The sequence below is a fragment of the Bidens hawaiensis genome, unplaced genomic scaffold (genome assembly GCF_021521415.1).
Source record: "Bidens hawaiensis isolate Kalapana, Puna unplaced genomic scaffold, B.hawaiensis_p1.1 tig00101308_1, whole genome shotgun sequence".
In the NCBI taxonomy this organism is placed as follows: domain Eukaryota; kingdom Viridiplantae; phylum Streptophyta; class Magnoliopsida; order Asterales; family Asteraceae; genus Bidens; species Bidens hawaiensis.
Genome location: NW_027504706.1, coordinates 9941 through 22728, shown reverse-complemented (window position 1 = coordinate 22728; position 12788 = coordinate 9941). Strand labels below are relative to the sequence as shown.

The 12788-nt window shown below is 36.2% G+C and overlaps 1 protein-coding gene across 1 annotated transcript; it reads right to left on the bottom strand.

Moving 5' to 3' along the window:
- Positions 1 to 9486: 9486 nt before the first annotated feature.
- LOC143608155 (uncharacterized) lies at positions 9487 to 9939 on the bottom strand. The gene has a single exon (XM_077083320.1). The coding sequence runs from the start codon at positions 9937 to 9939 to the stop codon at positions 9487 to 9489; it is 453 nt and encodes a 150-aa protein (XP_076939435.1).
- Positions 9940 to 12788: the final 2849 nt, after the last annotated feature.

Below are 12788 nucleotides of genomic sequence, written 5' to 3'. Positions count from 1 at the left end.
GGGTCGTATAGCGGTGTCGAAAATGACTCGGAAGACATAATTTTGGAGAAAATTATATAAATTTTAAGAGTGTAGATATGTTTTTTTAGAGATTGAGTGAATGATATATATATATATATAATACTTTTTTAATTTTTTTTTTATATATAAACGGTCATATAGCTGTTGGTGGGCTGGGCCCACCCATTTTCTCTCTTCTGCACCAATCGTTGGAACGATGGGCATCAACGGCGCCCACCACCAAGGGTGCCCCTTGGTTGTGTTTCGCGCCCAAGGGCGTCCGCCATCTATCTCCACCGCGCCCCCGGGTGGTCTAATAAGTTTTTTTTTGGGTCCCGCCTAACAAAGACAAGTGCTAGCGGAGAAGTCGTTAAAGCGGCATTCTATGTAACTTAAAGTCTAAGGATGAAGAAAATGTGACGTGCATCAAAACCATGTACAATGAAGGCAAAATATCTGTAAAGAGGGATGCCGAGGAAAGGCGTCGAGGAGTGGTGCACCTCACCTGACCTGTTTTACTTATATTGTTTATTGGCGCCAGTTAATTGCAACCTTGCATGGTGTATGGCTTCGTATTTTGCTACTCTTCATAGAAAAAGGCATGAGGTAAGATTATTTGCGATCTTTCATTAAAGCCATTGAGCCCAGGGTTAGGTTATCTCAACCCGGATTCTGTTCGTGAGGATGCATGTAAAAAGCGAGGAGTTTAAATGAGATACAGTGAAAACGTATGCATATTGCTATAGAGTTTACAAACATGGGTTTACATTTTTTTTTGCGTGCCTAGAGTCGTTTTTCAACCTCAGCAACATTTTCATGACCAGCCCCTCCCCCTTCAATGACCACCACATTTAAGACCAAGACCATTACCCCGCTCAACAACTACATTAATATCACCACATGCATGTTGTTAGACGTCTGACAGTGCCACACTAGCTTATTCAATATCCAGTGTATTCATGCGAGTCAGGTTTGGTTTCATGATTGGATAGTTGGATGGGTGAGGTCACAAGGTTTCAACCCCCCTCCTGCTCCTTAGCATCCGATTCAGCAACACTAGCCACCTCAGTCTTCCGGGTCAACATCACCATCCCACTCAGCATCCACCTCCACATCCACCAGCATAAGGGTTTTCATTGGGAACTTGTTTGTTTTATGTGGACTATGTTTATGTGTTGGTGGTTTTTTTTATGTTATGTGGTTTGTAAGTACCTTTTTACATTTGGATGTTTGTACTAGATTACGGATGTTCATAAGGTGAACTCTTAAACTGCATTACGGATGTTTGTACTAGATTGTGGATGCCTGCATTGATGTAAAATGTTGTTAAATATGAAGCATGTATTCTACGGTCCTTATTTCTCACGACCATATTTCTCCATCCCATACTAGTATTTTCATTTGAAACAAAATGTATTTTATCTCGTGCGAATTAATGCCACTCGTCTAGAGTACATCCATCTCGTATAACCCATACAACTCTATCGACGTAGTCGTACAGGTAGTATCAAAAAATGTGCTATGACATAAAGTAGATGTGGCAGAAAGCTGTCATGTCATATATTAAAATCCAGATGCTTTCGTATAGTCCATACAGCTCGTATGGGGGTTACTCGTATATCCCTTCTCGTATTAAATGGTTCAACGGTACTAACAAAATGTTGCCACCTATACGTCTAGTATAAGCTATATGAGTCATATAGGCAGGTAAGAGTGTCCAAACAGCAAAATGGGTTTCGGAATAGATTTTGTTAAGTCTAATATCGTTTTGGATCATCAGGTTTGCTGAGATTTTCCATTTCACCTCCAAAGATTTTGTTCTCTTTATTAGTCCAAGTAATTTCGATATCTCCCTATTTTCATCCGACGACTTAGCAATATCAATTAATTTGTTTAACTTTCCCCCATGTGCAAATCTAAGGATATATCGGTGTTTAAAAGACTTTGTATTTGTTAGTGGACCACCAACTCTAGGACCTATGTGGTAACAAGTATTTGAGTGAAATACTAAAATCTCACTATTAGCAAAATTATTTAGCCTTGTTAATTGATGTATGTATGCCAACTTTGGAATTATCTAGCCTGATGGTATTTATGCCAAATAAAGATCAGGGTTTAAAAATGAAACAAGGAAAGTTGATCACTCATGACCATGATGACTATTGGAGTCTCGTTATTTTTGCGTAAAAGTTTCTTTTTTGTAATTTAGTGGTCTAGTATTGATATCGTAACGGACTTAACTTATATCAACGTATGTATGGTAATGTATCACCGCAACGCGACCGGATACTAATAGTTTCAAATTAATAGCCACAAATATTTAAATACAATAAAAGAAATAATTGTGAAGTAAATGGTGTAGAGTGTAGACGCGCTGACTGCTACATTATTTGAGATTTGGCTCCTTCGTGAGCTCATGCAACTTTAGGTCTTCCTTTTCACACGAGGGAGTCCATTTTGGTGTGTTTATCTTTGACTTTCAAACCTTTAGTGTTAAGGGGTTAATATAAAATACTAAAATTAAAAAGCATACATTTCGTCAGGCCCGGCTCATGGGTCAGCTAAGTCAGGCATCGCTTTGGGTCTCCAACTTTGTTGGGCCTCTAAATATTTTTTTAATGTCTATATATACATACAAAAACACGTAAAAACAAATAATATATATGATATGATTTGTACAGTGTTGTTACTTGTCCCAGTTGGTAGCCCATGCTCTATTCTTCCTAAACCGTTTCCCCACCCATGTTCGATCCTCCCTGGTTACACTTATCTAGCAGTAATAGTTTTTTAATATTGCTTTCTTATTCACCTTGTTTTAAGTTTATTTCCCCTAGAATATGTATACCTTGTTTTAAGTTTTTCTTATGTATACCTTGAATTTGCATTATATACAAATCACATTTATTTCTTAAAATTTTAAAATAAAATTTTTAGTTTTATAATTCTCTACAGATTAAGTGTGTTATATGAACATGAAAATAGCTTGGTAAATTCTTAAAATAAAAATTATATTATATCATCTCTTTATGACTCATTAAGGGCCCCAAATTTAACCTTCGCTTTAGGCCACCGATATGGTGGGCCGGCCCTGCATTTCGTTACATGTACGACTTGTTATAGACTTGTTAGACCTATCTTCAATGTAAGAGAAGAATGGAGGCTCTTCGATGCCCTTGATGATGTGACTATGTGACACCGAAGAGAGAGAGAGAGAGCGAGAAAGAGTAGAGAAAGGCTTAAGGTAAGGGCCGAGGAAAAAGAGAAGAAAGTGATTTTTGTGAGGGGAGAGGGGTCCACAGGTCTCGCGCCTGTTGCAGAGGAGAAGGGGAAGGGCTAAATAGGTGACATGGCAATGGGCAGGGAGGGAGAGACGGGCAGAGGTAGCAGTGTGGATAGTCTTAGTGTTTTTAATTAAACCATCTAGTGTTCTCCCTTCGCGCATTGTGTGAAGAACTCGGTAACGGGGTCGAGTTTCTAAATGCATATATACAAACACATCATACGACTCTCACTTCGATACAAAAAAAGTTTATCTAATAAAAAAAACTTGGTTGGTATCGGTTTCGACACATTACGGTATTGACATGGTAGTGCACTCACTATATAGCTACAATAAAAAAAATGTATTCTATTGCGAATACAATTTAGTTTTCAACGAAACTTATATAATTTATTGTGAATACACATTCGTTTTTAATGGTGTTACATAAATGAAAAAAAACCATGTCGTAATGACATACTAAAAAAAATCTAAAAAAAACTTTGTTTGGTGGTCATTAAAATATACTATATAATAACAAATAAGGAAATATTAAAAGCTATAAATACTTTAGGGGTGACAAAATTAAACAAAGTTCGGCAAAATAGAATGTTTGGGATCAAATTAAAATAATTTAAAATTTTGAGGGGGCTAATTTAGAATAACTTAAAAGTTGAAAGATAAAATTACAAAAGTTTGAACTTCACTGTGGCAATATAGGTTTGCTTTCTTGTTTTGAGATAATCTTCATATGACGATTCACACATTGGACATCTGATTACCTGAACATGAAAAGAAAAAAAAACAAATATTGAAGCATGTGAAAAGGAGGAAAAAAACCCTCTGAAGTTACATTTTGCCATTGAATACTACTGTAGCAATCCGGTTTGCAATCATATATGGTATGATGGGATTTCTTTGCGTTATGTGGCGGGTATTAGTTTAGTATAGGTTTGGCTCGTTATAAAATCAGGGCCAGCTTTAAGGGAGGGCCCGGTGGTCAAGCGACCCCTGCCTAACATACTGATAGGCCAGAATTTTTTTTTTACAAAAAATCTATATATATTAATTTATGAAAAACAGTATGTATAATAATATTTAAACTTAATTACACATCCAATAGCTTGGTTAAGTGGCAAAGGGTTAGACTTATAACAAAAAAGTTATGGGTTCTAACCTCACTTGAGACATTTTAACCCTATTTTAATAATATTTTGTTTACACAACCAAATCATAATGCCCAAAATTAAGTTAAGTAGTTAGATGGAGCAAATATGACCAATAAGAAAATATGGGCTTAGGTCCATGGGCTTAAGGGAGTATAAATACCCCTTAAACCCTAATCCTTTCCATTTTCATCCATTCTACACCTTAAAACACACACACCTCTTACCATTTACGCGCGAGAGAGAGAGAGGAGGTTAAGTGAGATCAAGCAAACATTTATTTTGATAAATATTTGATATACAAGCTAAATACAAGATCAAGGTTCATAACCAAAGCTAGTTGTAACCTAGAACATCAAAAGGTATGTTCTCTACGATTAAAGGTTACGTTTTTATGAACGGTTTGCCATAAACTTAACCCTATAGTAGATCGGGTCTAAATGTTTCATAAAAATACAAAGTTGATGATTAAAATGAACTTAATAGACCTACGGCAATATACGGCTCATAGATAAACCCTAGATCTAGCCTATAACATTTTAACACTATAAAGGTTCAAACTTTATGACTAAAATGGGTTAGATCTTGAAGCCGTGGGTTAATGGGTGTTAAACGGTTAAGAATGGTGGAGAAAAGTGGTTAAAATTGATGATATGGACCCATAACAACTAACTAGGCTAAGGAAAGAAACGAAAAGATAGAAAGATGAGCTGAAAACATCTGACCTGAGGGTTCTCGGTCAAAACTGAGGGTTCTCAGTCAAACCTGAGGGTTCTCAGTCAAGACTAAGGGGTCCTCGGTCACTCTATGGAGTTCTCGGTGACAAGGGTTCTCGGTCACCAGAGTTCTCGGTCACTAGTCCTCCTTGAGTTATCTTTGTAGTGTTCCCAGCCACTTAATGGTCTGTTATCGTCTGTGGGCCTGACCCAGCTAGGGGCGATGCCATGATGAGTAATTGGACCAGATTTAACCAAGTCCGCAAGTGCTAGGCCCGTATCCTATTTAAAACAAATTAGCCCATCATCTTGAGCTTAACAAACAAGCCCATCTTAAAAAATACATTGGTTAACTAAAATACCAACTTAATCAATTATATGGTTAATTAACAAATATATATATATATATATAACAGTTAGCCGTGCACAATTAAGGAAGGGGAACGATTAACAGAGAGCGTAACAGGATCCAAGTGAGTTTCTAGCACCATTCGTTGTTATGTTTTCGGGGCTGTGTGCATACTCGATGTGTTAGTTAATACACTTACCGTAAGTGGTAAGTGTATGCCTATTATGATATATATGAAGGTTATGAAAGAATTCTTGACGGTACATGAACGATCTTCGGATATTGCATGTACTTTCATGAGATAATTAGAAGATGTGATTGTTTATATATATATATGCGTGTGTGTGTGTGTGTTGAATGTATGATGAATTTATGTTATAGATTATGAGTATGTAAGAAAGTACATAAATTTATAAAAAGAAAAGGAAGTATGGTATGAAGGAATTGACGGCAAAGGGTGGCAGACCCTAATAATATCTGTGAAGGAGTGTGGCAGACCCTAATAATATCTGTGAGGTTATAGGACGAGAGACTCTTAAGGGTGGCATACCCTAAAATATATGTGATGTTATAGGCGAAAGACTCTTTAAAACGTATATGTATATATGTAAAGAAAAATAAAATATGAAGTACGAAAGAAAGAAAGTATGAAAGAAAGTAAAGAAGGACAAGTATGTAATATAAGAACGTATTGTTGTTACCTGTATTAACTAGAACTCACTCAGCGTGGCTGACTTTTAGTATGCATACAGGTGAATAGATTGAGACAGTTAGCTTGAGGGGGACGCATGGCAGAATTGGACGAGGCTGGCATCTGAAGACTTGTCATGATGTTCTATTACTATATTTTATGTTATGTTTAAAAGACAAATTATGGATGATTGTAACGAATGGTTGACTATTTAATATTTCACGAAAGTTTTTAATTAACTCTGATATTTAGAACTGTGTTTATGAGTAAATCCAACGTCCATAGTGAGGCACCGGGATCGGGGCCTTATATAAGACCCAAAAAAATTTTCACTTTCGGCCCAAAAAATTTTAACCGTTCTCAGAGCCGGGCCTGTATAAAATCATAAGTAAAAAAGCACACCACAATAGTATATACATGAAAATAGGGATGAGATCGATGTACTGGTATCGTGATCTTACCGAATTTGTTGATACGTACGAGAACATATATTGGTGCGGGAATTTTTATACGATACCTGTTTTGTTACTATTTTTTTTCAAATCTCTGATGATTTTGACACCGTATGAGTAACAAATAAACTGAATCGATACATGCAATTGTACAATACGGATACCAAATTGGGTAAATTGGTACATGTGCCGGTATTCAATACACCATAATATCGAAATCACAATAGCACAACCAAAAACATAATATTAAAACCAAAAATAAAATAAACCAAATGTCGATGAACTTCAAGAGCCAACTATATGATTAAATCTGTTGGACCTACTTTTTAGACATTAAAAATTCCCAATAAAACCTTTACATATTTCAAACGGTTACAAAATTCCGAAATACTCGTATACGTATCTGTACCCTTACCCGTACTCGTAAGTACCGAATACCAAAATCATAAAATCTAGGTACCGATACCGGTACTGTGTAAGCTAAATTTGTATGGGTTCGGGTATTGGCATGGATACGAGTATTTGAGAAACAAAATCTCACAACTTAATAAAAAGAAAATATATATATAGATAATTTTGAGATTCAAAAAAAAGTATAGGAGATGAACCCGTTTTAGTTTCACAAGAGTCTGTTCAAATTGTTCAGAGTAGTTTTATTGTTTTTCTGACCTCTTTGGAAAAATGTTCTTATCTCTTTGAATGAGTTTGTTGTGTAAGTTTCTTTATTCATTACTGGAGTAATCTAGTTGTTACATTTCTGCGTCATGTTTCCGTCTACTAGACGGGTAAAGTAATAGTTTAAAAATGCTAGAAAAACGTCTCAAAACCTGTATGAAATTTCAAACAAAACTTGTTCAATTTTATTTTTTGTAGCTTTAGTTAAGATAATTAAATATTGATAATTGTAGAATATGGGTTGTCTAGAACCGTCTTATACTTTATATGTAAGCCTATCATACCTACGTTGTTCTATTTAAACAAATTACATATTTTATTTCTGATTTTATTTTTATATATATCTAATTCTTAGTTTAGCTACCTTTTGTTCATCGTTTTCCGAATCGTACAGAAATTTTATAAAGAATATATGACTAGGACATCTATATACGTTCATCATTTTTCTTATGTCCTAATACTCAATTTGATTGTGTAGAATGCATACAAATTCACTTAGGGTTCTTGGGTTCTTGCTTTTTTAAAAAGGATTGAAATTTGTCAAAGAAACTAAAATTTGAACAAACTGAATCTTTTAATTAAAGTTTGCCAAAAGGATATGGAATTTAGAGGAATTGGAATATTGTAAACCATAGTAAATTTTGTAAACCAAACGTATTAACAATTGAAATTTAAATTCCAATTCGAATACTTTCCCCAAACGAAACATACTCTAAAAGTATCTTAGAGTGTAATAGAGACTATGGTGTTGTTTGTTTTTCTTCAAAAGCACTTCTCAACCTCTTTTGTCTGTACTGAGAAGAGGGCGCGCAGACGTTGGGCTCTGCAGTATGATTGTTTTTCCGAAGACGTTTCATTAAAAAACGTCTGCACGCCCTTTTCCGAAGACGTTTCATTATAATCTACCAAACCGTCTAAAAAACTAAACAAATCATCCACGTTGGTTTAACCAACTTGAGATTATATGATTCGCTTTGTGGTTTCAATTAAACATCAAGCTCAATGGTTTGGTTCGCGCTTTAAAGCCTTAAACCAGTCATCGTACCTAACCATTTACATGTCTTATTTTTTTCCATTTTTAAATCTCATTCTTAAATTTATATAAACGAACCTATAAAAGCTCTCTTGTAGCTCTCTACATTCTCTCAAACAATCAGATTACTTTATTTTTAAATTGAGAATTCTCATGTATTTGACTCGAATTCACGGGCATGAGTATAACCAAACCCAAATAGCCCTTAAACAGGTTATAACATCTTATTAAATTAAAAATTAATCTTACCAAATATTTGATATAAAATATGGATATACTAAATATTAATATCCAATATTTAAAAAAATTATATATTATTTATAATTAATAAACAATTTTATAGTAAAAACAATAAGCGGGTCATGAGTCTGACCAAACCCATATAGCTTTTAAGCGGGTTATAACATCTCATCTATCTGTGAAACCCTTTCGTCATTAACCCTAAACATATTATTAACTTCTTTACAATAAATAAAACTAAAATCCAAAAAATATATACAAATACTAGAAATGAAAAATGTAGAACCACCCCCACAATGCGGGCACATTTGAATATTCATAAACCTTTTTTTAATGGGCAACAAGCATAAAATGGCCAAGTACTCCGTACGGGGTGACCCATTGGCAAAAGGTCACCGCCAACTAGCCTAACCCTGCGGTATGGCACCCTTAATTAAGTGCCTCAAAGTTATCTCCGGTTTCAGAAAAAACCAGCCCGCTCGAAAGCTCACTTATGACAAAACCCAAACACACTTATGATCAAATTGGAGATTATAAAACTCTCAATTTTCCGTTATTAAGCCACCATGTCCCCCAAAAGTATTATAAGTAATGACCGAAAGAAATCTATGCTTTATAAACCTTTTTAAAATTTGAATATTAACTAATGATTTTACAAATGAAAAAAAATCTAATAAACCATTCCAAACCAAAAGGAATCATTTAGAGTACTAGTTTAAATGTTTGACCAACTAGTACCCAACTTAAATAACAAAACTAAAAAAAGGAAAAAAATTAAAAACAATCTAAGAAACATGATATCAAACATTCGAGTTTTCATAGAACATTCAAACCAAGTTTACACAAAGTATAAATCCTCTGTTTCTTTTTCTAACAACATTTGAAAGCACCCCGATACCCAAAAATCACCGTTCATGCGGTGGCACCCAATCAAACTTCGCCACGTAACCAGAGGGAAAAGAACTCAAACGTGGAGACCGCCCAGGAAACTCGTCCGTACGCTTCCCATCTCTATCATAATTAATCACACCTGAGAAATCCAACGGCTGACACTTGTCTCCCATCAGAATCTCCCTCTGCCACAAACCATCGTCACCAGATTCAGGCTTTTTCCGGTGGTGGCGTATCTTGATCGCCTTGTTGCTTATGGTGGCCATCAGCTTCTTCGGCCGTTGGATCATCGGTGAGTCCGGTGATATCTTTGACTTGTCCTTTACCTTCCGAGAAACTTTAGCGGCTTCCTTGGCGCAGAGCAGCCATAGAGTTGTGAGTGATTGAAGAACGCCGGACTTGGTACGTTTGGTCTTTCCGCCGGTGGACTCTTCGCCGGAAGGGTGACGTAAGGTTATGGTCTTCATGGTTGTGGTTCTAGTATGAGGAAGGAGGATGTAGTGTGTGTGTGTATATATAGATAGGTGATTCTTTATGTAAGGTTTTACTTGGTCAAACTAATGAATTATAAATATCTTATATTTATTTTTGGATAACTAATAACTAATAAGTAATATTTGTAAAATTGTTTCTTCGGTATAAGTATTTTTTTTTCCCATTTATAATATGTTATTTTTATTAAAGAGTTCTATGGTAAACGAGTTAATAAAAATATTAACGAAATTAATATTATTAAAATAGCAATATCACCCTTTTCTACTTTATTGAAAATTTACACAAATAATTAATATAAGTTTTGTTTTCATTCCTTATATTTAAAAAAATAGTAAGATATGAAAAAGTAAGTTGACTATGGAGTCAACTGAAATCGGATGGATTAGAAACTTCTTGCATTCTCTATCCTCATCAAACCAATAGAACAGAATCTTGGGGTCCCACTGTATACCCGTTCAAACCAATTTACGCACACCTGCGCACACAAAGAAAAGCTCAAATAAAAAGACGAGTTAACTACAAATACGGTCTAATTCAGGTTTCAATCCCGTGGTATCATTTTTGCATATGCAGGCCTTGTGATGGTACTTTTGTTTCAGTTTAGGTCCACCGTCAAATCACAACGTTAGCGATTCTGTAAAAAGATACTCAGAGCCGTCTCTGAGATTTTGAGTGCCCTAAACAGGTACTAAAAAATCGGCCACATTTAAAACAAGATCATTTTTTTCCAAAACGACCTATTTTAGGTAGTTAATGGATCACGTCCTACCATTTTTCAAAGCAAAAGCAGCGCTCAATTTCAATAATCAAAATTCAAAAATAGCATTCGTTCATTCAAGACTAAATTAACTACTTATGTTGCAATAAAGCAGACACATGACTGGCCTTCAGTCTTTTTCAAAAAAATTAAAAATAAAGAAAACACAAGTTCTTTAACATAACCTTTGATTTACAAATAAAATAATTTTGAGGAGTAAAGGATTCAAACTCACGTCAAAATGGGTAGCAACAAACTAGTTTGAAAATCCCGTTTCAACCAGTTGCACTAAAACAATACTATTGTTTTGTATGGTTTTGCATATTATATAATATATAACCTCGTATATACTTAATTAAAATAATTACGTGCCCCCCTTGTCAAGACCGTGCCCTAGATGGCGGCCGAGCCCGTATGGGGTCTAGGCCGGCCCTAAAGATACTAATACCCTTTCAATTTGTAACCATGTGATTTTTAATAAATGCAATTTGGACCCTTGTTTTGTTTTGTTTAATGATTACCCTAAAAAATAAATGCAATACCCTCATCACTACTATCTTCTTCTTAATTCAGGCCACTACCACCAACCTAATTCCGGTGATACGTTACCGTTGTTATTTATGTAGTATATGTTAGTGTCAATTCATATAAAAAACACTTAAAATCATATCCAAATCTTACCAAATTAAAAACAATTGAAAACTGTATTGGTAAAAAGGCTCCACATATATTCGCCGGCGAGATAATGGAGGTTCAAGGCGGCCACATTGTAAGTCAACTGTGAAGAAACGTGGATCGCCTCACTGGTAGACGATCTACTTTCCTCGGGTTTGATTATGCTATTTCACCGATGGTTCTCTGGGATCTGGATTCTTCCACCTACAAAATGAACAGCACCGTAAACTTACCCCTCAGAAAGGGACAGAGGGGTCCTCTTTGGGGTAACCCTCCGGTGTGAGAATAAGAGTTTGTAGGAGAAGATAATAATATGAGAGTAAGGAAAATGGAGTGTATTGCTTAATATAGCTGAATACTGTGTAATTGGGTGTGTCTCTCCTTGTGGAGTTGATGTGGTATTTATAGTGCTAGGGTTTCCAATGATTGGGCTCAGACCCAATTAGGGCCTTTTTGGCCTCCTCCTATTGCTTCGCGCCACGTGTCCTTGGGACACCTGGTGCTTTTTCATTGGTTATTGCACATAGGTTTTGCTGAGTTGTCCACCTTTCATTGGCAGCTGTCAACATCAGCATATTCTTATTCCTTAAAAAGATACCTTCTGGAAGGTTGTCTGACGTGCACAATCAAGGTTGCCCTAATCCTGATTTGGATAAGGACGAGGTTGATTATGTGCATGTGTGATATGCGCCTATCCTGAGGATGCGCGAGGTCTTCTCTTTATTCTCACGCGCAGATGTTTCATGCGCAGATGTGATATGCACAAGCATGTGACATGCGTCACGCGCGGATACGTCACGCGCAGATGTGATATGCGTGAGCATATATGGTGCGTGAGCATGTGGTACGCGTGAGCATATGTGATGCGTGAGCATATGTGATGCTTGAGCATATGTGATGCCTGAGCATGTGATGCCTGAGCATGTGATGCCTGAGCATGTGATGCATGAGCATATGTGATATGCGTGAGCATATGTGATATGCGCCATGCGCATAGGTTTTGACTTTGTGCCTTCATAATATCTTGATTTCAAGCATGTTGTCTATATCTTGTGGGTTGACCCGCCTCGCTCGGTGTTGAGGCGGGTACATACCTCTTCAAGCCCCCCCAGTCTAATGTGTGTCTTGTCTCGCGCGCGCAAGGTAAGATAGATATTAGACTTAATAGTTTGCTCTTTTAGTAGGGTTTTGTCTTTTTCTTCTTATTACTCGTCGTTGCGCGAAATTCTATCCTTTTGGTTGAAACGAATTGTCTATGTACGTGGTTGGTTGTTGCTGACATGCGTCAGTGATGGAGACGTGTCAGACCTTTCGTGTGCTCGAGGTGCTACAGTTGCCTTTCATGTCCCCTCACATAGTGTCAGGAACACGTGTCGCGCTCGCGTTGGT

Coding starts and splice junctions, on each gene's coding strand:
- LOC143608155 (XM_077083320.1), bottom strand. CDS start 9,939: ATGAAGACCATAACCTTACGTCACCCTTCCGGCGAAGAGTCCACCGGC.